The 27,382-nt window shown below is 42.7% G+C and overlaps 2 protein-coding genes across 3 annotated transcripts in view; one reads left to right on the top strand and one right to left on the bottom strand.

Annotated features, from left to right (window-relative positions):
• SPOPL (speckle type BTB/POZ protein like) overlaps positions 1 to 27,382 on the top strand; it is a 78,179-nt gene that overhangs the window by 32,487 nt on the left and 18,310 nt on the right. Inside the window, exon 11 of one of the 2 annotated variants that reach the window (XM_076343112.1) lies at positions 756 to 1,608. The exons of the other annotated variant lie outside the window; for it this stretch is intronic. Coding sequence (XP_076199227.1) covers positions 756 to 900 — 145 coding nt within the window. The 3' untranslated portion in view covers positions 901 to 1,608. Of the gene's footprint in view, positions 1 to 755; positions 1,609 to 27,382 lie in introns of those variants that run through there. 2 annotated transcript variants of the gene reach the window in all.
• The window catches only part of NXPH2 (neurexophilin 2), a 41,106-nt gene continuing 38,266 nt past the window's right edge, over positions 24,543 to 27,382 (bottom strand). Inside the window, exon 2 of the mRNA XM_076343114.1 lies at positions 24,543 to 27,336. Coding sequence (XP_076199229.1) covers positions 26,593 to 27,336 — 744 coding nt within the window. The 3' untranslated portion in view covers positions 24,543 to 26,592. The remainder of the gene's footprint in view (positions 27,337 to 27,382) is intronic.

Genomic DNA, 27,382 nt, shown 5'->3' on the forward strand with positions numbered 1-27,382 from the left:
ATTATTTCACAAAAAAGTAAATACATACATTGAGTAAATACATTGTTTTTAATCTCCTGGATGTCGTGATACTTGCTGAAATCTGTTGCTGCTTCTGTATTAGTTAAAAATCGACAGTGGCCATTGAAAGCCATTCTGAACGTAGTCCGTGATCTTGTACTGAAGAAAGAGTGAATGATCTCAAGCATGCTTCGCTGGTACTCAAACTGTGAGCTCTCAGTGAAGGGTTCTGTAGTCAGCCAGCTAATCTGTCTTCGTGGCTTTTTCTAGTACATGAACTACATCATTTTTGCTGCAGTTTCAGCTGATTCATCCTGTCATCCTTCTCTCTCCCCAAATTGAGCATGCCCTTCTATGTAATGAGATTATCATGTCTTCCCTTGCTTTTCTTCTCTACACTAGACCTCATTTTCTTCTAGTTTTCCTCTTATTTTCATTGTTTTTCCTGAGCAATTTCAAGGCGGTTATCTTACACGGTGCCCAGTATTGGACACAGCTCTCCTCCAGCTGAGGTCTTGCTGGTACTGAGTGGAGTGGAATAAGTACCCTATGTCCTACATGTGATGATACTAATATACCCGAACTACAATTTGCTGCTGCTTTCCGATGGCATCGTTACTGGCATTCATAAAGTTTGTCTCATAATTCTCAACTGCTCTCCTGCAATAGTTCTGCCTTGCCTGCTCTTCTCCACTGTGCATTTGTGCGTTTGGTTTGTAAAATTGTGTGACTATTCTTAATACTTCTGTTTTCAGCCAAGCAACAGACATAATGGAAACAGCAGGCTGGAAGTCCATGATCCACTCCCACCCTCACTTAGTAGCAGAGGCCTTTCGCGCACTAGCATCTGCACAGTGTCCACAGTTTGGCATTCCACGCAAACGGCTAAAACAGTCATGAAATCTTCCATGAACTTTAGAGAAATTGAATTGACTCTACTCCTCCATGTCCAGAGGTGTTTTCACAAACCATAACAAAGAGTTTTTGTTATCCTTGTCCACAGAACAGAAGCTGAAAAAGCCTATTGTTTGCTTTTCAGATGGATAATTTATGGTTTAATCCTCAGCTTTAAATTAGACTGATTAATTCACTGAAAGGCCTTAAATTATCTTCAATGACTCTCTAGTCCATATAGTCTAATGTATCTTGATTTTTTTATTATTATTTTTTAATGTGCCTTGTCTTTTTGACTAGGCTCTGCAGGATTGCACTAGCTCCATAATGCAGTAAAGTTGATAACTGAAGATTAATTTTTGAAAGGGATCTTCCATTATTTTCAGAAGAAAAAAAAAAAGATTATAGTTTGGTCCTGTGCTAACTGGAAGGTTTTAACTAGCCTCTCATTAAAAGCGCTTGAACCAGCGGCACGTAATGTACCCTAGACAAGTGCTAAATATAGGGAGAGCCTGTTTACCTTCAGCGAATGCCTACAGGCTATTTATGGCAATATACTGCTTTGAACATAATTTATTTTTCATTGTGGGGGCAAATATGCAATGGTTTGGCCCAAAAATGTATTTTCATTACAGTTTGTAATGCTTATTGTGTGTGTGTCAAAGCTGTCCAAATGGTAAAAAGAAACACAGAATAAACCTCTTGCTTGTGTTTCTTTACGGTCCATCATTAGTTTACATTTAATGCAGAACTGAACGAGAGGTAAAGAGTTCAATGTGAAAACAGAATAGTATTGTATACGGAAAAAACATATCCCACGTGTATGGTTACATAGAAAAGTAAAGGATGCATAGAATGACCAAATGTAAATTGAAGAAATGGGCCAAATGGATTCTGAATATGCACTTTTAATGTGTAACTTTTGTATGTTGTGTGGTACATATATATTTTGCTTTTGATGAATTAATGAGGTACAGGTAATTGTGGCTTAACTTTTTGGATACCTTTTAAGATGCCCACAGCCACATGGGATTTAGTTTTGTTAGAAAAGAAAGGCATGTCTTTTTAAGACTCAACTGAAGGTGGCTATTGCAAGCTTTCATATTTAAGTAACAGAATATTTTCGCTTATTTGAAAAAGGCATGTGAATGCTAAAATTTGGAAGGGATTTTTCCCGTCTTGACGTACGTGCACAGCTTCCATTAACACCTAAGGGGGTTGTGTACACATCAAGAGGAATATTTCCCTGAAGTGTCAGATGGTATTTGCAAGCAGAGACTTGCTCAGTCTTGCATTTCAGTTACTGTACTAGCATTGTGGATGGTATTGAAATTCTGCATAATGTGAAAAGGATGAAACATTTGTAAACTGCTTGTCATGGGCCAGTTCTTTATGATATGAACCTTAGCTTTAATACCAACATCCTCGGTGTTTGATAGCTTTGTTTACAATTGGGAGGAAAAGTCTGCAGTAGTGCACACTCTAAATGTTTCCTGAGTTATTGCATTGAGTTTACTGTAATAGTGATAATATGCTATATTTCTTTTTTGGGAAGACTTGGGTTTAGCAGTGGGGAATGGGAGGAGATCTCACCTAATTTATAAACATACTTGCATAAAGGTTTTAGTTTGCCTATTAAAAAAAAAAAGTTATGCAGGGAGGAGAGAGGAAGAATTTCAGATTGTTTACAATCTTAAAATCTATCTCCATCCTCGTTTCACTGAGATTCATTTGAATTGCTCTGAACGAAATTTTTAGAGGAAAGAGTATATAGTTTTATACTTTGGCATCTAGTAAACCATTAGCAAAGGTAAATTGGAAAAAATGCCCGGTCCAATTTTGAAGAATAAATTAACCTCTAAACATGCATTTTCTTCTTACCTTCTAACTAAATCTTTATGACGGATAAAGTGTAAAATCAGAAACTTTAATAGTACGTAAGGCATCAAATTATATATTTAGAGATTTATCCTTTTATCAATTTTTAAATATTTATCTAAAATAAGATCTCATAAGCATTCTTCACAGTCAAACCTAAAGGCAATTGTTCCCTCCAAAATAGCGATGTTTTTGCTGCACTGTGTAATGCGTTAGGACTATATATCCTCATACTCATCACTGGTAAAACTTGCAGCTCTAACATACAAAGTGACTTGAATATTTAATGCTGTAACGATTGTCCAGTTCAGCTTGTTCTAAAGTAACAACGTACAGTAATCTAATGGAAAGCTTAAGGACTCTTATGAAGACTTTTTTTTTTTGGAAGCTTAATACACTTTGTACCAAAAAATGTCAGACACTGTGCTGTAATATTATCGTAGAGTGTCCACTTTTCAAGTCAGGCAGTGTATACCATACATTACACTAACAGGAAAAAAAAACCCCACGTGATAATTGATCTGTTTAGATTTGATTTTATTTATTATGTATGTTTTCAAGTTTTGTCAGCTCTTAAGAAAAAGGTAAACCAGTTGCTGTATTCTTAAGTGAGCGCGCTAATTATTCGCCTCTTGTATTCTTTAATTAACTACATGCAGTGTTCTCACTGGAACAGGATAGCTGGTAGTTACAGCCTTCTCCCTCGGATTCAGTAGCTTGTTTTTATTGCCCACATCTCAAGAGCTTGCCCTTCAAAACCTCAGTTGTCAGTTCTAAGTGCAGCAGATACAAAACTATCTAGTACAATGGACAGTTTTTTCAGGCTGAACTCTTAGGGGTTTTTTCTTAGTTTTATATACAGATTAGGAATAAAATGTATGAAGGTGCCATGTTTTGGCTTGCCAACACTACTCCCTCAGATACATGTGAACCATCGCTTCCACACTTTTCTGGGGAGAACCCTGCATGTGTCCTGTGTGTGCGTGTGTGTATGACTGTGCGGTGTTTTTTGTCAAGAATGACTTTCTAAAAATAAGGACTCAATTTGCTGTTAAAATGCTATTATGTATTATATATATTTTTTTTCCATTTGAACCTCTCCTAAGGAGATGCTTTGGGTGGAAGATGCTTCAATAAATAATCCTTATTTCCTAGTCCATTTACTGCATGCAGAAGTATGAACACATTGTGCCTTTTTTAGGAAACTGTTGTGACGAAGGGAAGATTTAGCAGGATACGAGATCTTTTTAAAAGGTATTTTTAAAGGTGAAGGAGAATGCTATTTGATACACGATTGAGACGGAAAAGTTACAAATTGCCCGTTTGAGCTCTGTTGCATGTTGATTCTTGCTTCCTAAATTCAGTTTCACTGAGGTAGAAACAACACAAAAAAGTGAAGTATTACAGATACAAGTTGAGTAATGGTATATTTTTGTGAAAATGTGAAAATATTTGCTGTTACAAGATAAGTGTGTGTCAAAATGTGATAATCATGGACACAAAGTTAGTTTTACAAGTTGCTCTAGTTCTGATGTTTTTCTAAACATTGAGTATTTAGTATAAAATTCACCTTTGCACAGAAGGTCAGTAGAAGACCTACGTGGAGATTATCTTCCTTTTAAATCCTCATGGAAAGGTTTCTCCCTTGGGAGAATAAAATGATGTGCAGTATTTGAAACTGTGTTTCATAAAAGACAGTGAATTGCAATTGTGAGGAATTGCTACCTGAAATATTGTTGCATTTCGTTGAATTTTACAGTTGGTTAAAATTCCTAAGCTTAACTGATTTATTTTTTTTGTAATTGACAAATGGAATGTTAACTGTCCTCTTTGTCTGGTGTTGATAGCATATTTAGTGCAGAGCTTAGCTCCTTAGCTAGCAAGACACTGACTTAGTCTCATAACTTGGCTTCTGCTTACAGTAAATGGACTACGTTTGTAAAGGGAATTCACTATTTCAAGTGTTTGGCAAGGAACTTCACCGTATTTGTAACCTGGTTTTTGAAGGCTTAAGATCAACGAGTCCTATTTTAGAAATTAAACCAGTGAAATGACTTAGACCTGTTTTGGGGTGGAAATGATTAAAAGAATTCAGATATGTAAACAGTTGTATCAAACCATCCGGCCTTTTTTTATCAGCTGATGTTAATGGTGAAATACTTTTTGTACCTTGTTGCTGAAAATATTTTTGCATTTCAGCACATCAAGTTACAATAAAGTTGTTACTTATACAGAATGTGTCTGTGTGGCTTGTGTTTGTTTTTTTTCCTGTATGTGTTCACAAAGGCTACCTTTGCTTCTCTCCTTCGAGAAAGGTATTTTACCAGCGCTGTCTGTCAGTCTAGTGTAAAATATACTGCTGACTTAGTTATTTTTCCATTTTGACACTTTCAAATAACTTAGAGCTCCAAACAGCTTATAACTTGCCTACCTGAGAAATGACTGCCTTTACACAGACTGTCAGAACCGATTCTCGTTGGGAAGAAGAGTTGATCCTGTGGTAATGAAGATGGGCTTCATGGTTTCGAAGAGATTTGGTTTCTTTTGTCCACCTACCATCGAAAACAGTCTTCCCCCCCCCCGTCAAGGAGTAGGCTTGTAATGACCACATACATACAGCAGGAACGTTGCTTGCATTCGTTACGGGAGAAGTGGTATGTGAGAATAATCTATATGGGTAGTTCATGGCATTTAATATGTTTATAGAGATTTTGCAAAGATACGTAGGACTGTTGATATGCTGCTCTATGTATTTGACTTTGGGCGCACTGAACTCCGGAAAACAATGACGTCAAGGTAAGTTACTTTATGAAGAGTGACAGGCCATTTGAACAAGCACAGTTACCTGTCTTGTGTTATCTAGGCTACGGCAAGAATGTGGCACCGTTGACCGTTGCAGTTCTCCCTAAGCTGACTTGGGTAACAAATAAGGGTACAGAGCTGTCATCACAGGGCTGTCTTGGGTGTCTCGGCGTAGCACATCGCTGTTTTGTGTGTAGGTACATGCAAAATTCTCCCATCTTTGCTTAAAACATACATCCCTTAAGCTGAATCGCTGCGGAGCAACTTAAAGTTCTTCGTGGGGCTCGTACCAACAATGGCATAACTTGCACCTTCACAGGCAGTTTCAGTCTCCTCCAAGGTAAACGTGACTGGTTGCCACTGTGAATGGGAATCAAAACTATTTGTGCAAGTCCAAATTTTTGAAGTGAGCTTCAATTTTCAGGTAAACAATATTAAACTTCAGTATTTCTTTTTTTTAGAAGGCTGTATTTTTATCCTTAGTCATTCCAAAGTAATTTTTCTTCTGAGCCGTTTACCTTGTCATCATACAAAAGTTTTCTTTGTTATTCAGCAAAACAGATTCAATTAACATTGATTTTAAAAAAGCACCTATTTTCTTTCTAAAATGAATTCTAATGGTCTTTTGTGTGGAAACCGGGCACATAGATAAAGCTTCTCCTCCTTTTAGTTGAATGCTTCCGTTAAAGTATTTTACGGCATCAATCTGTCTGAATCTTGGTTTAACTAAAACATTACCAGTAACTTTTAGCAGCTTTCTGAGAATTCTCATCTGAAGGCCGGCGTACGTCCTTCTCTCTCTTTAAAAGGGGAAAGCTCAGAGCATGAATTGGCAAGATACGCCGTTGGAGTAGAAAGCATCTCTCGCCATACAGCATTGCCAGCCCTGCCGTACGCTGAGGCACGGTCTGATGTCCTGCGGGGTGGTGCCGGCTTACGCCGTCCCCGCTACTGCCGCTGGAAGGAAAGCGTTTCCAAGCGCAGCCTGAGCAGTCGCAGGGGAGAAATACCCGTGAGGGCCTGTCTTTGTGCCGCTTCTCCAGGCTTCATAGTCGTCACTGACTAATCGTGACAGCTTGCATCTTAACTCCACCGTGAGGAGTTCTGATTTATTCTGGGATCTTGCCTAACTTACTGTTTTATTTAATAAAGAGTTCAGTCAGTTTAGCCACGTTCTATGTGGAAAAATATAACCTTTTAATATTGATGTTTTTCTATGTTTTAGATGACTTCTGTTACAATTACTATTTGTTAGAGCATTACCCATTCCACTACAAATTTTACTTGCCACGTTTATTAAGTAAACTATATTAATGACCAAACTACTTCCATTATACCCAAATAACTTTGCGCTTAACATTGTGATAGTACGGTCATAGAGGAAACGCTGTTAATTGCTGTGAAAATTAGAGTAGTCTTGAACAGTTTATCTTCCTGCAAACTTCTTGGTAATTTTCCACTAGAGGAACATGTTTTCATTGTCGTCTATTTTGAAGATTCCGTCTTTGTTCTCTCAGAGAAAGCGGGAAGAAGTACAAGCGCAGAAGGCGGACGAAGCATTTCAGATGTGTGATGCAAAGGGGCTTGCGGTGCTTGTAGTGGAAAAAGCATCTAGGCAAAAAAAAACCCAAACCCAGACTCAGCTGTGACAATTCACGAGTGCTTTGGAATAGAGATGGCATTCCAGTGGTTGCCAAAGAAGTTATATTTTAAGCAGTGTGTGGAGCTGATGCTTTAAGTGTAAAAATTGGGTTTCTCATAAGTCAAGTATAAGTAACAGAAATGAGCTTGTGATTCGAGACTCGGGAGGAAAAAAGTGTTTTTGCAGAGTTTGCTTGGCCTTGGCTTACAGAGAAACTACCGAGAGCGTTTTGAGTTCTCCGTTAAAGTATTTTGAAGGAGACTTACAGCAGTAGCAGTATGTGGTGATCATCCTGTAAAGCAGAGAGTGGATTTCGCTTCCTTTGAAACCGTTACCTGACACCAACGGTTTTTTTTTGTCTTGCGTCCTTAGTAGAGTTTGGAGCATTACAATATTTTTGTGCAGGTGCTGTATTTCAATCAAGGGTTTGTGTATAATGAGTGAAAATCCGTGCGTTGCCAAACTTATGCATGTTGCATGTGTTGGCAGTGATAGTCATGTAGAAAATAAATTGCGCTATGTCAAACTTGGCGCTGCCGATCAGAACGGAGGCGATTTGTGCTGCGTTTTAAGCAGTTACGGTGTTTGACTTCCCACATTTCTCACTGCGTGGACGACTGAGCCATTTCAGTTAATAAAGGTAAATTTTGAAGCGTATGCAAAAAATTCTAATAGGGTGGCTTCTTAAAGCATGGAAGCTTTAAGTGGAGGTTAACCTCCTATTTTAACCTTAATTGCCAAGTAAACTATTTAAATTTTTCATTTTTAAGTTGGTAACTTTCTGTAAGCTTCAAAGTTAATTTTATGTATTATGTACACATAATTTTCTAACCCAGCTGCGTTAAGTTTATAAAGTCTTGACATTTTAAAACAAACCACCTACTTGCTGCTGAAGTATGCAACTAAAATGTTTACTTACCGCGGTCAGCAAAGACGAAATCTTGCTCGGGCAGTTGCGCCATCCCCAGAGGAAGAGCTGTGATGTTCTCCGTGAAGCCCACACCATGCGTTTTAAAAGGGAAGAGGAAAAAAAGTCTATTAAATTTTGTATCTTGTCCCTGTCAGGTCTTGCAGGTGGGCTGTTCCTTTCAGACACACACACACGTGGGAGCTCTTAGGCTACCAAGGCTTTGTTGCTCCCTTAGAGCAGGACTGTGTGTTGTTACGCTGGATCAAAAGAGCCTACACCAGTACAACTCGCCCGGGGAGGATTTATCCCGGGGCAAGGAATAGAGGGACAGAAAACGTGTTTGCCTTTTTTTCTCTGCTGCTGTTGTAAGGGCCGGTATGGGGGAAGCACGTGCGGGGTGTGCTCCCTGAGGCTGCCTGCCTGGTCGGCTGCTGAAAGCGCAGCTGAACGTAACCAAAGCTGTTTGATTTTGATTGCTGGGGCATCTGTGTCGATGTACAGACAAGCTCCTAAGGTACCTCTTTGCTGTTAATCTATAAATACAAAAAAAGTGCTCTTGGCTGTTACCACTAGGAGAAACGCTGCCTAGAACTGGTTGCGTATTTATTGGCTGGTGAATTTACGAAGGCTAGACACGGAGCAGTGGGGTTATCTTTTTGAATGTGGCTTTCCCTTCAAATGTCTTGGGTTTTTTCTGTTTTGTTTTTTAGAATGTGTGCTGGCACCTCTCAAATAATATAAATAAACACAAAATATCTAGCAAGTGCTTTATAATGGAATTTCAGCAAGTTCAATTTCCTCGATTAAAAGAAATGGAGATAAAACTTTTCTTTGTAACGGTGCCTTTTAACAAAAAAATGTCATGTCAGATGTAGTTAATCTCAGAACAAACTATAAGAAGTGTTAAATTGTGTACTAGGTTAGGAAAATCTGAAGTGTTTTACCAGTAATGCCTGAATACTAGGCATCTACTTCTGACAAGCTGACAGACCAGAGAATTGAAACTTAATGAATCTTAATGCTTTCTGTCATGTACTTCAATTTTCTCAAATTATTTCTCCAATTAGTTCTAGTCTTTGTGAAGGAATGATTAATGATAATTAATACATTCTTATAATTTGCATATTCAGGCTCCAGTGTTTCCAAAAAAAAAAAAATGTAGATTTGTGTATGTGGGCGAGCCAGGTTTGTCTGTTATTTCTTGGGGTGTTGGGGTGGTTTTTTTCAGATTTTCAGGTTTGTATTTTCAGTTGAACAGGGAGAATATGGTAGATAGTTTAATAGGCTTTTTCCATAAGAAGTAATTTGGGCGTAACCCAGGTCTTGGATCTCTTCTGTAAAGCAGTTTCTTCCCAGCTACTCCTTAGTGGATGGGTAGGGAATGTAGGGATGCAAATGCATAGTCAGGAGCCTTAACTCATCCTTGAGTCCACATCAGCTTTGGAAAACATTGAGATCTGCAAGATGGCAAAACCGGGTAAATCCTGATGTGTGGGGCATCTGCTCTTCAGAGGTTTCTTTATTTTTAGAGTCTCTACGTGCCTCCTTTATGTTGCCATTCAGTTTTGTCCTACTCCTAACATGCACACGCGGAGGGACTTATCCAAATATATCATCATACGATTTTGGTGTTGAAAATCAGTAGTGTGAGGTTTTGAAAGCGATTGTTTTTTTGTCTGCATAGGAGCTCAAGCTTTCCATGCTGCTCTGCAGGTATCTAACCTTTGACTCTTAAAACAAACAAACAAAAAAAAACCCCAAACAACTTTGATTTCTGCTTAGTCTTTCCTCTTCTGATACAAATGCTCATCCAGAGGAAAGAACTGAGATCAAACAAAAGTATTTTCTCAGTAGTTGAAAAAAGGGCAGGAGGATAAAACTTCATAATAGATTGGTAGGAAAGAAAGGTTCGACTGGAAGGTATAGAACACTAATATTTGGCAGGATAATCAGCTGAAACAGATTTTGTGCAAAGGAGATGCTTTAAAGCTACTAAAGCAGAAAAATACCTTGAAGCTATAATGAACACCATGCAAGATGGGACCTTCCAAAACCAAACAAGTCAGCATGATACCTTACTGTCCATAACAGTCATGCTAAAGTCCGAGGACAAATGTTACATGTTTATATGCAGCTTTTGATCTTGCCCAAAGTACCATTTGGTTCTAGATCATGTCAGCGTTCTTCCACGTCTGGGAGAACACGGGGACAGGCAGCGTAAAGATTCAGGGGGGTGAAAATGGAAGACGTGGCCTCTGCAGAATGTTTGTCATCTTTCACGGGGTTGAGGAAAAAACGTGTGGATTTAAACTGTCAGGGGTACAGCACCAGAAGGCAGATAAAACAAAGGGCTCCCCTAGCCCGCCTCATTTCAGTGGCTTAGGGAGCGGGGTGCTGGACTCGGTGTTAAAGATGCCAAAATGCAGGAGAGCGTTCGTTATAAACTGTCGGTGTGCCTTTCCTGGGAGTCGTGCTGCCCCGGTATCAGAAGCTGAGGCTAAAGCTGCCCTGCCTCCGCGTAAGGGGACTGCCCCGACTGCGGCTCTCTTGCCTGCAGTCTGGAGGACGGATATTTCAGATGCTTATTCGGATAATTCATGGTTGGTAGAACTTGTAAAAGCTTTTGGGTATAGGTACTAGGCTGGGTTCTGCCTGTAACTGGTTCAGGACTCCCAAACTGGTGGTATTTCTCTGGTGCTGATTAAGGTGACCGCAGGAATTGGCAGGAGCGGAGGAATTGGTCTGTCCGAGCTCTGGGAGCCTGCAAGAGTTGCAGGGTCTCTATGTCTGAAATTAGCATCTCTTTGGATAGCTACAAAAAGGCTACTGTTTTAGAAATACTTTATCAAAGAAATGGAGTGCTTGCAATTTCAACTACTTTTTTTTTTTAATCACAAATATTTTATTCTAGTTGTCTTGCCACTTGTTTAGTTAATTATATGGTGTTTACTGGGGCACCGTGCCCTGGTTATGTTCACCTCTGCGAATATTCTGTACAAATTTTAATCAAAGTACTCAAGCAGAATAGTGAAGCTGGCTCTCTGGAAGAACTAGCCTGAAAAAAAATGTTAGTATGAATATTAGTTCAGGAAGTGTTGAGATGGGGGCTGAGCAACCGAAGTACGCGCTTAGCAGGTGGCTGCAGTTTTCCAATAAGGTGATATTCTGGGCAGTTAGAAAAAGAAACGGAGGTCAAAAAGTACAGGTGTTCTATGACTTTATGTTAAGAGGAGGAATGTTAAAGGTCTGTTTTTTGGGGTTTTTTTAAAGTATATAAAATAATCAGCTGTTGAGGATACGCCACGTGGTATAAAACCAAGAGCATTCCTAAGTCGGGCTCATTTTTTCTAATAATCATCTCTGCACTCTTGGTCACAGTCATTCTGTGAACAGTCATTGTATTTACGTTAAGTCAGTGCTATCGGCAAGTCCATAATCTTCCCTTGTTGCTTGTCTGCAGAGAGCAAACTAAGCATTTGTTCCCAACTCCTCCAGATAAAAACGTGTAGAGGAAGGTGCTGTTGCACTGAGACTGTCTTTAACGATAATCCTTGTTTGTGTTTTAGCATGAGTTACCAAGATGGAAATTTTTCCTGACGTGAATGTTTTTCTTCTCATTTCATTCTTTAAAAACAAACGCAAACCCCAGGGCTGGCTCAGCAACGTTCAGTGCCACGGAGACCGCATCAGTAATAGAAATACGAAGCTTATTTAGCTGTATGTAGAGATTCCTATCGCATAACCATCGATAGTGCTGGTGTAGTTTTGTAATCTTTACTTGCTGCTTATAAGGCTAAACCCTGAGTGTCAGAACTGGCTTCTGTTCCTGCAGACAAACTGGGTTTAAACGTCTGGAAGGGAAATGCCAGTTCCCCCAGAGGAACGGTGCTGCCTGGGAGGAGAGCAAAGGGCATGGCTGGCTGGGTAGAGCTGAGGTATCGCTGCTCATCTGCTAACAGTTAATGTTGTTGTACGGGGTTGTCAAAGCTATTTATTCAGCAATTTTAACTTAAATAGTGAAGTTGAGGGTGAAGTGAAGGACGTTTGTGTTGTCCACACCAGTGCTTTCCAGCGGGGCGGTAGGAACTAGCAGCTGAGCAGTAAAAACGGTACCGGAGCCCTGATCCCTCTGGCTATTTTCACGATGAGTATACGTCTTGGATCTAGTCTTCAGCTTCTTCAGCTGTCACATCAGTGCTCTTTTCCACTGGTGGAAACACTTGGGTTTTTTCTAACCAGTTCTCTAAACGTGCAGTATAAACCTATTTGAGCATGCTGCATCACTGGAGTTTGCAGCTGAATGCGGTCCCGGCTTGACGACAAGCGCCATGCGTTCAGGATCAACTTCCCTGAAGGACACTTAACTGGGAGTGCATGCGCACATGCCTACACCCGGCAGCAGCGTCCGCTAGGGTTTGTTAAGAGGTTGTTCACACCTAATTCTCGTGTATGAGCAGTCGTAGGTGGGAATGTCTTCTGTAAACAGGAAAGTGAAAGGGGCAACTGCAGCTCGCTTATGCTGTGGATTTTTTTTTTTCTTTTGTGTGTGTCAAATATTCGAAATGGGATTCATCGAATAATTGATAAGCAAGAGTGTGCACGGGTGAGGAGTGCTTTTATTTCCAGTGAGTTTGAGCTGGGAGGACTTGCCCGCACTGTGAAGGTGGTGTCCAAATACTCTTCTTTCCCATTGGCACCTTGCAAAATTTTTTCTCCTACTCTGCTGGGTAACAGCTGCTAAGGGAGAAGGTGAAGAGAAATGACACTAAGAAATAGATTCCGGCTCTGTTGTGAGCGCCGTGCTCAACAGCCTGTTTTCTTTTGCACTTGGGAAGATCTGCGGGAAGAATTCGGAGGGGAACGGGATCTTTCTTTGGTCCTTGCCCAGGAGCTGTGCTGACATGATGCGTGCCCTTCTGGAGCCCGGTGAAGGGATTTGAAAAAACACGTGCAAGAGCCTGCGTGTCAAAAATTATATTTGCCAAAATGGCTGAGAAACATTTTTCAATGTTGAAGAGCGCTTACTTGTTGTTCTTTACGTATGTTGCTATATCAGCATGCTAGACATGAATATTATTGTCGTCTTAGTTTTCAAAAGTAACAAAGTTATACAATCTGTTCATTAGATTTGCCTTTACTTGAAAATCATTAAAAAAGAACCATTTTTCCTTAAAAAATGCAAGTAGTACATATTTGAAAATGTAGAAGTGAGGAAAACTGCAAAACTCAATCAGCTGGAGGGGAGTATGTTTAATAAAAAAAGTGAGTATGTGCACAGTGAAGGAAAGCAGCTCTTGGAGCAGATCTTAAACCTCCTCACCGCTGTTAGTACCGGTTCATAATTTGTAACACTTACTAAAGCTTTGTGAAACATTTCACTAAAGTGTCTGAAGTGCAGGAAAAGAATGATTTGAGCAATCTCAAAATTTTGCGGGTGCGTCCAACTTCTAAACACTTAAAATTGGTCGAATTTCCAATGAATGACAACTGTGAATGTGTTGCAACGGTTTTGGAAGTCCAATCATAGGTTTTGCCAACTGTAGTCCCTGGTCTTTGGAAAATGCTGGGTTATGAGGTTCAACAAGGCCAAGTGCCGGATCCTGCACTTCGGCCACAACAACCCCATGCAGCGCTACAGGCTTGGGGAAGAGTGGCTGGAAAGCTGCCTGGCAGAGAAGGACCTGGGGGTGTTGGTCGACAGCCGGCTGACCATGAGCCAGCAGTGTGCCCAGGTGGCCAAGAAGGCCAATGGCATCCTGGCCTGTATCAGAAATGGTGTGGCCAGCAGGAGCAGGGAAGTGATCGTGCCCCTGTACTCGGCCCTGGTGAGGCCGCACCTCGAATACTGTGTTCAGTTTTGGGCCCCTCACTACAAGAAGGACGTTGAGGTGCTGGAGCATGTCCAGAGAAGGGCAACGAGGCTGGTGAGGGGTCTGGAGCACAAGTCTTATGAGGAGTGGCTGAGGGAACGGGGGTTGTTTAGCCTGGAGAAAAGGAGGCTGAGGGGAGACCTTATTGCGCTCTACAAGTCAGGAGAGCTCAGGGAGATTTAGATTGGACATGAGGAAAAATGTCTTTACTGAAAGAGTGGTTAAACATTGGAACAGGCTGCCCAGGGAAGTGGTTGAGTCCCCATCCCTGGAGGTATTTAAAAGACGTGTAGATGAGGCACTTAGGGATGTGGTTTAGTGGGCATGGTGGTGTTGGGTTGACGGTTGGACTCGATCTTAGAGGTCTTTTCCAACCTTAATGATTCTATGATTATGTGTTAACCAAGCATGTATATGGCTGCTCTCCGTTTCTGGAAATGGGCTCCGTGTCGACTCAGGGTAGTTCAGAAAATCCCTGCGTGCAGCATGCTCAGGATCTAGTCAAGCACTTCCTTTACCATCTGGGAATATAAGCAGTGCAGTTGCAACTTCCTTCAGTCGAGACCGTTAGGCTACTTTCTTCCTTGCATCTCGTCCTTTGTGGCAGCAATACCCCATTCACTAACCGTAGTATCCTCTGGGTGGGGAGCACTGCTCGCAGGATGTCGAAGGAAAACTCTGCACTTCGCATTATATCTGCTGCTAAGATCTCTCTAAAGTAAGTCTATGAGTTGGACTGAGTGACAAAATGACTGTGGACCGTCTTTTGCCCTTTGTCGACTGCCTTTGCAAAGTATATCTTGGTCATCGGGAGTCATCTCGTATTCTGTGATCATCTGAAGATCCACTTTTGTTTGTAGAGGTTTCTACACGTTTATGGGGAATCATCTTAAAATTGTTAGTTACGGAGGTTTCAGACTGCTGACGTAAGGCACTGCTGGTTTGGTGTGCTGAATTACCGCTGGGTACACAAGCCAGGGGAATTCAGTGAGGAAAAGGCAGGTGTGATGATGGTACAACTTGTTTTCTGAAAACGTTAGTTTAGTGGAATATTTCCCTTATTACAAAAATGCATTAGCCAAATACACGTGCATGTTTTGAGCTTCAATATTATGCTTTTGTATCCTGCAGTAGATTAAAATGTCAGTCATATTCTCCATTTTTCACAGTCCTCTAGAACCCTCAGGGAAGGCGCACATGTCTAGTGTTACTTATGTCCCACCAATAAAACAACCCTCTAGAAGGAAATCTGTGCAGGCCGTACAGCAAGATGTCAAACTAATTGTACCGAAATAATGAGTTAGCAGCAAATGCTAATTAAATATTGATGAAAGTCATACTTTTGATTATCTTCATTATGGTGCAATGTTTTATGTAGACCTGAAATGCTGGGAATGTGGGCATATGTTATTATTAGTCTTGTCGTATAAAAATACTACTAAAAATTTCTCTTCTCTAAAATCCATTGTAAAGGCACTGGAGGTCCGTGTATAGTATCTTTTTGACACAGTAAATTTTTATTAAATTTTTTTGTGTTCACCCTTTTTCCTTCCCCTTCCATTAAAAACCCCGCGGAGCAATCGTCTTTAAAGGTGAGGCTTTGTAAATGCAGGTTCTGCCGCTGCGAGCCCATAGCTGGCTGTGGCCTGCCCCCGTGCCTTTTCTCCAGTCAGCACACTAAAACGTGGTGAGTCCGAGGCGAGTCTTGCTATGACTTCTAGCGAGGTTTTGAACTTACTAGGTAAAGTCCTTTTGGTTCTCAAGGAAGTAAGGGATCTATTTCATCTTACTGACAGAAGGTTTCTGAGCATTTATTCTAATTTATACCCTCCCTGTCTGTCTTCTCCTTCTTCACAACGTTTTCTTGTTGTGAAAGAAGAGGAGGCTGAGGGGAAACCTCATCGCTCTCTACAACTACCTGAAAGGAGGTTGTAGCGAGGGGGGTGTCGGTCTCTTCTCCGAAGTAACAAGTGATAGGACGAGAGGAAATGGCCTCAAGTTGTGCCAGGGGAGGTTTAGATTGGACGTGAGGAAAAATGTCTTTACTGAAAGAGTGGTGAAACATTGGAACAGGCTGTCCAGGGAAGTGGTTGAGTCCCCATCCCTGGAGGTATTTAAAAGACGTGTAGATGAGGCACTTAAGGACATGGCTTAGTGGGCATGGTGGTGTTAGGTCGACGGTTGGACTCGATGATCTTAGAGGTCTTTTCCAACCTTAATGATTCTATGACTGTGATTCTTTGCTCGCTTGGAGTGAGGTGGAGACTGCGAGAGCTCGTGGCAGGTATCTCGCTGCAGTTAGGCTACAGGAGCAGAGCTAGAAGGGCCACCCTTGAGCTCGAAGAGGACAGCGGCTGTAGGGCAGCGTAGCAGAGAGGAATCCAAAAGCGTGAGCGTTGCAGCAGGAAATTGAGCTGAAGCAGAGAGGGACCGGTAGGTAAGATGTAAGGATGCTGTGCTTTCCGGAGAATGGGATGGGCAAGACCCGCTCCTCTCCTCGTGTGCGTTAGCGCTGGGGAGAGGGCTTTTAAGCCTAAGAAATGAGAGGACAGGTTTTTGGGAAGGACTTCGTTACTCAAAGCTGAAAGGCCGGGACTGTGTTGCTAGGACTTAATTGTCTAGAGATTAGAGACTAGTTAGATGACAAGAGTCCCAGGAACAGTCCTACCAGAATTATTGTTTTATATGCAGTTGCCTTTGGGGAAGATGGACAAACTTACCGCAAAATTCATGTACAGTAGCGTGCAACCTCGTTACTCTCAAGTTCCTTTGAGCTCTTCTAGAAAGACAGAAAGATTACTTCCAAGACTTCCAAAGTCTCCCTGGAAAATGCTGTCCTAGAACTTTCTTTAAAAAGTAGGGATTTCTTTTTAATCAATAAATAGAAGGCATAAACTGAGGTGAAAATGAATCCTTTCTGGAGACACTGTGGAAGGGAAAAGCTTGCACAGGACTGCTTGGGTGGGCTTCTTCCCCAAGCTGGGCTGGAGAAGAGGTCTGCTTGCCTTGAGTAAGGCAATGGTAAATTTGTGCTAGTATGGGGAAAAAAAAAAATGTTTTAATGCTGTTCTTTTGTCTCTTGGCCATAATTGGCAATCTTCGCAGCAGGTGAATGTTAAGGATGCTTACAGCAAAGCCTGCGTGATTTATCGGTGTGTGTCTGTGCCTCTGTCTGGTGGATGGGCAAAAAAAGGCCAATCCCCAAGGGCACGAATGCTCTTCGTCGCTTCAAAGAGCCCTGAAAGTTTAAGGGTGGAGGCGGGTCGGCGACATCATTGGAAAGGAGGGTGCAGAGCTTTTTCTTGTGGAGGGTGCAGCCTTAGTGCCATTGTCTAAGTATGAATTGTTCCTAAAAGGTAACTCTGATATTATTCACTGTGGAATATATGTGAATCCAGCGAGAGGCATTTGAAAATTACCAGTGGTGAAGCATGGCAGAGCAAAAGGAGCACTTGAGCTGAAGAATAGATAATACCCAGTAGAGCAGAACTGCGGTACCAGCTGCTGAGAGGGTAATTCAGTGCTCATAATGATTTTCAACTTCACTCTAGAACTATCACTTTGGAAGTATCCCTCATCTAAAGTACAAAGTTTCCCCAGACCATCAGGATAGAATCTCTCCGCATCCTGAGCATGTGAAATTAATGACTGAATATTATGCTGAGAGCCATTTAATTAAAAACACTCTCATTAATAATGCAGTTGGAGAGTGTATGTGTGTTATGTAATTAAAGATAGTACATCAGTAAATGATACTATGCAAAACCAATTCAAAAAATTCAAATGAGTCGGTGTAACATAAGGAACTTAATTCAAGTGGGAATAAAAGTCAATGTGAAATAAGCTCGGAGTTTTTCCTGGAAGCCGCAATTAATCTGCTGCTGGCGACACAATTCAATACTCGTATTTTAAATAAGGGCCTCTGCTTGTTTTAAAGATAACTGGTGTGGTGAATCAAAACATATTTCTCTCTCCGCTCCTTTTGCCAAATAAAATAAGTATCCCTTAATGCCTTGACACACCGAGGAGCTTGGCTGACCTGTTGGGTCTGGACTGCCTTGCACGCTTTGTCTGTGGTGCCGTTTTTACTTTGAGCAGTCAGGTCATGCTTGGCTGTGGCAAAACACTGTGGCTCTGGTATTTATGGTATATCTACTTTAAAACCAGGAGAAGGAAGCGCGAGGGAGAGGGTATTCCCTCAGGACAGAGCGATCGCCCTGTATGGCATCGCCTCGGGTGAGCAGGCATCTTGTTTTCCCAGAGTACTTTGGCTAATCCAAATCTTCAATGATTGATGCCAGAAATGCTACGGTTAAATATATCAGACAGGACAAGTGGATTGGAATTAAGTAGTCTTAAGTACTATATAATAAATAGGCTTCCTTATCTTCAATATGGCAACTTGAAATATTTTTAATCCTTTGGTTTACCTGCTCAGTATCTGTGTTAAATATTCTGTACTGGGTTCCCGGGATAGCAGTGCAAGTCTGCTCAGCATCGCCTGCCACTGCGGCACGTGCTTCAGATGCTTCCTAAGAGAAAAGGTGGTGGAAGAGTGGAAGTACTTAGAGACTTAGAAGGCTTAGAGTAGACTGAAGGCTCCTCGCTGATCAGTTCTCGTACTCGGCCGAAACGCACAGGCTCATGTTCAAGAATATCAGCCTGATGCGTTTTGAAAACCTGAAGTGATTTTTTTTACTACTTTTTTTTTTTTTAGAACAGACTAGAAGGAAATAATGTGAATTGTTAGGCAAGTAACTGTAGTAGATAACGCTGCCGTTGCCACGGCCCTGGGGGAATGCCCAGAGCTTGACCTTCTAGAGCCGGCAGTGGCGCAGGGTGCTGGTACCCGGTGGTGGGAGCCGTGCTGGCTCCTGCAGCGGGGTCTCCTGGTCTGCACCACCGCCCGCTCCCTGCGCCCATGGGGGTCAGCCTGTGCTGCGGGGAGCGGCAGCCTGGCATCCACCCCGCTTCTGAGCAGGGGCGTTTTGTCCTGGGATGCAGAGCCCCAAATCCTTTCCTGCACCTTTGTCATTCTCTAGAAGACCTCGGAGGGAGTTGCATTTCTTCAGGGGCTTTTGAAATGTGGATGGAAGGGGGTGTAATCGCTGCCCGCCCATCTAAAAACCTCACAATTGGGACATTTATCCAGCCCCGGCTCTCATGGCTGCTTATGTGTTTATCACCCTCGTCACAGGGATGAAAACGAGGACCACAGGAATGCAAGAAACCTACTGCGATGTTCCCGAGTCCCAGCTGGGAGGAAGTGAGAGTTGTTTGCTTTGAGCTTGCCTGGGACCGTCTGAGCTGTAGACTCTGGAAAAATTGTCGAGGTGTATATATAACAGGGACCCCTACAGGGTCTGGGCACCTGAAGTGTGCCCTGTGCCAGGCTTCTGCACCCATTACCCTTTCCCCCGGTGTGGCTCTGTGCTAGTGAGCACCGTGGATCCACTTCATCGCCTGCATTTGGGAGCTGGCAGCATCACTGTTACCTGTAGGATCTCTAGAACAAAAGATCCCCAGTCTTGCGTCCTGGGAAGTAACACCGGCTGTAACAGGTGATACAAACCTGACCGACACTAGAAGATCTAAGCAAACACCCCAACAACTTTAGGTGCTTTTTTTTTTTTTTTGGCCATTTTTAACTCCAGGGCTAATTCAAATAACCTCCAAAGTCTCATATTTCACTCTTCTCTTTCTTGCCAATTTGGAACCAATTATAACGTATCACCTTTCAGGAAGATCACCAGCTTATTTGGAGCTGTTAAGATAAGGTAGCCAAAGCTTAATTGACTGCATAATGATGAAAGAGGCACGTACTGTCTGGGAATGAGGCAAGAGAACAGAGAAATGGGATTTGCGTCTGAGGTGGCTAAAGCGTAGAGCTGCCAAGGGCAGATGAGCAGGATGGTGACTGAAACGTGCGACATGCTAGTCTGGGATCAGGCTGGTGATAAAACCGTCTTGTTTTCCGACAACAGTTAGTGAGAGGGGCAAGGTGAGCGGTGGGATGTCTGAGGAAATGTTTCAGAAGCAGATTTTGCACGTCGCGGCCGTGCTCGACTGCTGCAGTCAGGCTGTGTCCCGCGGTGTCCTGTGCCCTGCGCCGACGGCCCGGCTCTGGGTGAGACCCCCCCGTGCTGCCTACTGACAAGCCGAAAGGGATCGCGGTCTCGCCGCGTGCCAGCTCTGTGCTTCCCACATGGCTCCTTTCCTTGTAGTTAAGAAAGGTAGTTGAGCCTTTTGACTTAAGCAGAGAAACACTCGTCATCTCTGAACCCTCAGTATAATTTAGCTCCCCGTGTCTGGGTGAGGAATTACAGATATGTGTTTCTCATAAGATGAAGAAAATATATTAAAAAGTCCCTGAACTAGTGGATTTTTTTTCCTCCGTTCTGACTTGTCAGAGTCCATTAAGACTCCGTTCTTGACTGAGAAGGGCAACGAGGCTGGTGAGGGGTCTGGAGAACAAGTCTGATGAGGAGCGGCTGAGGGAACTGGGGTTGTTTAGCCTGGAGAAAAGGAGGCTGAGGGGAGACCTCATCGCTCTCTACAACTACCTGAAAGGAGGTTGTAGCGAGGTGGGGGTTGGTCTCTTCTCCCAAGTAACAAGCGATAGGACGAGAGGAAATGGCCTCAAGTTGCGGCAGGGGAGGTTTAGATTGGACATGAAAAAAAAAAAGTCTTTACTGAAAGAGTGGTGAAACATTGGAACAGGCTGCCCAGGGAAGTGGTGGAGTCCCCATCCCTGGAGGTATTTAAAAGATGAGTAAATGAGGCGCTTAGGGACATGGTTTAGTGGACATGGTGGTGTTGGGTCGACGGTTGGACTCGATGATCTTAGAGGTCTTTTCCAACCTCAGTGATTCTATGATTCTATGACTTTAGGACAAAAGCAGAGAGCAGTGCAAGAAATACTGTCTGTTTGACCTGCTTGGCTGTTTCATTACTGTTGAATAGGAAGGTGCTGATATTTCTTTTGGAGTCTTGTTTTAGAGTCCCACCAATGTTCATGTAGGTAGATTTTTCTTTTTTCCTATCCCTGAGTAAACTGTTTTCTTAGGAACGTAATTGCTTTTTAATTGGGCTGCAGCTGATGCTGGGTTTATGCTGAGTTGGAGACTGAATTACATCTTTGGAAAAGCATTTTTTGTGATTCCCCCCCCCCCCCCCCTTCAAAATTTAGTCTAGATGACTGGGGTTCTTGCTTGAGAGTACCAACAGCTGGATGCTTGCTCCTGACTGAAAACCCCCAGGTATTTTGGGCTGGAGCGCTGCGTGACGCGGTCGGTCGCAGCAGTCTCGGCAGGAAGATGCCGCTGTGCCGTGCTGCCGGCGGTGTCCAGCAGACTCCGTTCAGTTTCCATCACTTCTCGCTGCAGATCCGAACAGATTTTGCGGACCTGTGCTCAGCGACCCTCCAAGTGAGGTGTGGTTTGACTAAAAGTGGGATGTTTCATGACAATTCAACTCTTCTTCTGTAAAACCAGTCCCTCGGATCCCTCTTTTGTGGAGCCGGTGTGTTCCTTGCACGTGCAGCAAGCTGGGCTACGTAGGCAATAGGGAGCTGTCTGCTGACGCGTGGTTTAGCTTCTGTTCACGGACTCCAGAGACCTGAATCCAGCAGGGACCGTGATATAAATTCGTGATTTTTGTTTTTGTAAAGCTGTTGAGGGGGTTACGCTAACTCCTAGGTTTTTGCCTAATACAGTACAGGCAATATCCTCTAAGTACAGTACGGTGCTAGTTGCCGATACGTGAGAAATGTCATTTTATTTGCTAGTTTTAAAACAAAGGTGGCAGCTGCTTCTGGTAGGTGCGTGTTCACAAGAGTCAGAGGTGGGAAAGGCAAAGTCTAGTTTTTCAAACGAGACACCCTACAGCTAAAAATCTACTTGATTGATGTGTATTTCGTTGAGCTACTTAGTACATGCAACTTGTTATTGTCTTTTCAACTGTGCATATTTGTATAGGGACAGTGGTAATGACGAATCATTATTATACTATAAATAAAACATTATCCAGATTATGCTGGTCAACAGAGCATAAAACAAATAGCAAATTCTGATGTCCTTGAATTACAATTAAAGGGAAAAAACCCAAAAAGCAGCAGAGGATGCTGATGTGTACTGAACACCTTCGCCTAGTTGCTATGAGAGTTTTTTCCAGTTGCATCAGGATTATTCAGGGGTTTGCTCTTTCAGCACCGCCTAGTAAATTCTCCCTGAAAAGAAAACGTAGCAGCCCCAGGGAGCTCGCGGCAAACAACGCCTGGCTTTTTGCTTTTTTTTCCTGTCTTGCTCGCCGCTGTAGCACAGCGTGGCCGCTCGATGAATCGGCGCGCAGGCGGCGAGGCGGGCAGAGAGCCCCGGGTCCCAGCGCAGTATCGCCGGCGCTGCGATGACTGAGAAGCCGAGGAGCTCGGGGCAGGATCCGACCACCGGCTAGGGTTACAAGGAGATGGAAAGGCTGAGGATCCAAAGGGTGAAATTCTTGAGGGGAAAGGGAAAACCAAACTAAGTTACTTCCCTGTTCAAGTTGAAATGATTAAAAAAGAAAATACTGAAAGCGCCTGGCTCCCGCAGCGCTGTACGGTGGGCCGTCTAAAGACAAAAAGCTGATGCTTATGTGTGTATCATGAATTAGCTTTCTACTGGGATTTTTATATGTATATCCACGGGATGGGGAGAACAATAGGAAGTGTATTTAGTAAGGAGTTTAAATACCTATTTGCGTTGATATAAATGCATGCAAAACCGTACTGTTGAGATTTGGATGAAATTAAAGTACGTATATTAAAAACTTTTTAGGTTACGTTGCCGTGGTCATAAGTTATTATTGCCCACGTGGGACACTTTCTAAAAATGGTATTTAGTCTTCCAAATTTTTATTTTAAAATCCTTTGAATAAGAGTCATGGAGAGGAACAATCACTGAAATTTGAAACTTGTCTAAAATAGTCACCTGTTATACAGGAAAATGTTTGTTTGTTTGTTTTTAAATATGGCTTGTTCCGTGTGAAATTAAATCCAATTTAGTTCTGTTTACAGGGGCAGTGTGAAACTTGACCTAATGAAGTCTGTCACTTCCTTTGGTTCATTGGATTGTATTTTGCTTACCTTGCTAGGTGTAAATAATTCCTTCTTAATCTCATTTTGACTGCGGTAAGATTGTAAGTGCTTTTTTGCAGTGACTTTCTCACAATTCATCTGAAAAAACCGTAATGCTTTTAAGTCGATTTTTAAAGTATTGTGATTGGAAAATGCGTGGTGGGGAGTCCTCCGGCATGATGGGTTTTGGTACCAAGGCTCCCTCCCTCTCCTCCTGCTCCAGCTGCCGCCTTGTGCCAGGGCTTGGTGGGAGGACGGCGGCGCAAGCTTCTCCCGTCGCCCCAGCATCAAAGCATCAGAGCGCTGGTCAGACGCTGCTGCTGAGGGTTCGCTTCTCCCGGGGAAAACGTTCGGGCTGTGTTAAAGCAAACGCTGCGTCCCCAAAGGCAGCCTCTCCTGGGCGCGCGGGCCCTCCGTGCCGTTGCCTTTGCCTTTGAGGGAACTTTGGCTTTCGCTGAACTGTTTTGTGTTCTCTGGGTGCGGAGGGAGCCGAGCGGGTTTGATGACGGTCGCTCCTCTATCATTAGGAGGTTTGGGGGCGGGAAAGCTCCTTGGGGGGACTTACAGGTGAGAGACAACAGCTCTTCCCAGTGCTCTGCTGGAGAACAGGCTGCAGGCGGTTGCAGCTGGGTCCCCGGGTGGCGAGGCTGACAGGGTCTGGCTTAACCCTCTCCTCCTGCTGTCACGGGCTCCGTTTCCCTGCCGCTCCCTCTACCCAGCGCTGCTCCGATGGCGTGGCGCCAGCCTGGGCCTTGCTTGGAGAGCTCGAGAGTTGTTTTGAGTCAGAAGCTGGGTTTTGGGTGCATGTCTTCTCAGTGCTCAAGAAGCTCGGGTGTTAAACCTATTAAAATACTTTGTCTCTTGATTCACAATAGCCTTTCCGTGTGAATCCCCACGTGGCCCAGGCGTTCCGGGTGTTTCCAGAGCGATGTTTGTTTGCTCAAGGCCCTGGTTTGTCTTCCTGAGGTCTGGAAACCTCAGCCTGGGATGTGTGGCAGCGAGAGGACGTCTGTGCAGGGGGAGAATCCAGCTCCCCTTTCCATGAGAAACTGAGCAAGGGCTGAATCAGCAGCGGGTTGCCGCACCTCCCGGCGCGTTCCTGCTGGGGAGGAGCTGATGCGTGTTTCCTAATTTAGACTAACCCCTTTACTTCTGATGTACCTTGCGCAATTATTAAACAGTTCACGACTGTCTTCATCAAAACATGCACTTCATTTCTTGAATATCATGAAACGCTATTGAACTTAGTCTGCCTAGGCTTGTAGCACAGTTCACTGCAGCGCATACTTAAATATCTCCTAGAAAAACAAATTCCAGCTGGGGAAAATAGTTCAGTGATGTGTTGCAGTGTCTTAGTTTTACTTTGTGTCTTTCTATATACAACATTAAAAAAAAAAAAAATCAAATATGCCACAAGCAAGTGCTTGCCAGATTTAGCAAACTCTCTTTATTTACATACAAATACATGTACACATATATTCTGTATATGTACACATATTTAAGTGTATATACATACATGATTTCCACATACTCTACAATAAATAGCATGTAGGGTTTTCTTTTAATTGCCTACAGTGCTGAGTAAAAATACATGGCAATAAAATCATGGCTTACAGCTAAGTTACAAAAGCACCAACCACGGAACTCATAGCAATAAATCCGAGCTTATATACAGCCAGAACGAGGACACGCTATACAGAATACAAAGTAGACCATCTTGTAGGAATCAACAGTAATAGACAAACTAAAAAACATCATTTAGACCAAGAGAGGCTCTGTATGAAATAAGATGAAGGAAAACGTTAGATTATTGATCAAACTAAACCACACATTTAAATTTGTCACCTAAAGAGAAAAGCAAATTAGCCAGTTACTTGTAATATATTTTTAACAGTAATTTTTTTGTATGAGACTTCACCAAGGGAATCAGAATTAATCTCATGAGCGAGTCTTTCTGAGCTGTCATAGTCATTTGTCTGGGTGCATGCCACTTGAACAGAGTATTTTAATAGTACTTTATTTAAGCTGCATGTAACTTCTTGGACCCTGCATGTAAGTTTGACTGTAGGCAATAAAAAGCACTTCCTCAGCCAGCTTCTTCCAGGGGATCTGTGACATCGAACCATCACAAAGGACTACGATAGCAAATTGGCAGCAGCAGCAAAATCAATACCCAACGAAAGCGCAGGGGACTGACGGTTGAAGCTGCAGCGCTGGAGCTAGCTGCTGTTGACTGCAGTGGGAGCAGCTTCTGTCCTGTTGAAGCCAAACCACAGCCGGACCCTCCGTTCTCGTCACTAACTACGGTGGGGTGATGCTATTCTGTACTAGGGGAAAGTCGGGCTGAGTATTTTTGTATCGATAGCAATTGCTTGAAATCTGCTTTATGAGGCGAAGATGCATAGATTTTTTTTTTTTGTTGTTGTTGTCCTCTTTATTTGTCATTGCTTAATATTTTGACGTAAGGTATGCAATGCAATGCTAAGGAAGACAACCGGGTGCCATTAAGCAGAAAGCTTGTGTTGTTCAGGTATCGTCCTAATGCTGTGATGTGTTTTCCTTGCTACAGTGCAGTGCTAAGAGGGCTAGATGGCAAGATAATTGCTTCCCTTAAGTGGAAGCCTGCCCCTGTTGTTCTCAGACTTAAACAGAGATTATCTTTTTCCAAGGTATGGATATTCTCTATCACTGTAAAACTAGTACTGGTGTGTATGAAAACATTTGAGAAGGATCAAAACCAATGGTGACCATGGAAGGAAGAAATGTACACCAAACCTGCACACCTGGGGGGGTCTAGATTGTTACACTAAAGCTCATCCATGTCTAATTACATCATTGCATATCTATGGGTAAGAAGTCTGAAGGAAGAACCACTCACTCTTCACTTCAATGAATACGTACAACTGCTACAACTCATAGAAATGCAGATTCCTTTCCTTTTTTTTTTTTGTCCTAGAAATAGCACTTTCTCTCAGTATTTGGACTTGATTCCTTGAGCCCCGCGAGTGTAACATTCTTTATGAAATTGATGGGAGAGCTGTTTATTTGGATTTTGTATATAAACAGCTGGGAGTCTGCTTCATCTTTTGTTCTTTATATTGTCATCTTCTAAAGTTCCCAATGAGAAATAGGATCCTGCTAAGTGCTGTCCAATTCAAGTACAAGACCACCTCTCTGTCATCGAGTCTGGTTTAAAAAAACCTGTTTTTCAAGCTCAGTGTTCATTACCGACATAATTTTGTTTGATTTTTGTCATGTGTCTGCCTGGTAGTTCCCTTATTAATGACGAGAGCTAAAATGCAGTGGTCTCAAATGAAAATGTTTGTTACATAAATAGTTTGATTATTTACGATACAGCACAAACACAGCTACAGTTTTTAAAGACTTCTTAACCTGATAGGAAAACATATTCTTCTCCAAAAGGTTAATGGAAATGCTTATTTTGACGACTGATGCTGCATCTCTACAGTTACCCACGATGGTATCAGCCAGAGGACAAGTAGGGAGTCTCACTATGGTAATTATAATCGGGACAGACCTTTTGCACCAGTTTGTAATCTACGCTGTAAAAAGCGATGTAAATGCAGATGACTTTAAATGGTTTGGAACACAACCAGGAGACATGGCTTTGAGTCTGCTCTTGATAGCAGATCTTTGAAGGGTCGAAATTGCACAAGGCAGTTTTTTTCGCGCGGTCTGTTTTTTCGTACTCAATTCGGCAGTTGAAGGACTTGGATTCCTTGGTCTCCAGTGTTGACTGTGGAGACGATTCAAACTCAACCACCTTGGAAGGTGGCACCAGGCTTACAGAAACATTTCCTAGACCTGTGGAGTTATGTCGGAAATAAACACTGAAGGTCCCATTGCCGTGATCGACGATTTTCCCTGTGATCAGGAGGTTCAGCTTAACAGTTTTGATGTTAGAGTGGAAGTCGCCCCATCCAAACATTTTCTTGAATTTCCCAGTTTTTACTATAGGTCTGCGTTTAGTTCGTGCGAGAGATTCCTGAACCTCCGTGATGTTGGACAACCAATCCCAAAAGTTTTCTATGCTGTCCGAGTAGGACACCTGGCCGTGTTTCAGTACTGGAGATGGCTTAACAAACAGGCGTAAAGGATTGATGATCCTGGAATGGACAACATTGTCGACCAGCGTCTCTGCAGCATCCTTGTCTTCCCAGTCCAGCACGTCTGTGGCTTGTACGACTTGATTAGCATCACAAAATACCTGTTTCAAAACAGAAGGAAAGAATTGTACAAAACGTGAAAATATA

This window comes from Aptenodytes patagonicus, chromosome 6 (assembly GCF_965638725.1).
Source record: "Aptenodytes patagonicus chromosome 6, bAptPat1.pri.cur, whole genome shotgun sequence".
In the NCBI taxonomy this organism is placed as follows: domain Eukaryota; kingdom Metazoa; phylum Chordata; class Aves; order Sphenisciformes; family Spheniscidae; genus Aptenodytes; species Aptenodytes patagonicus.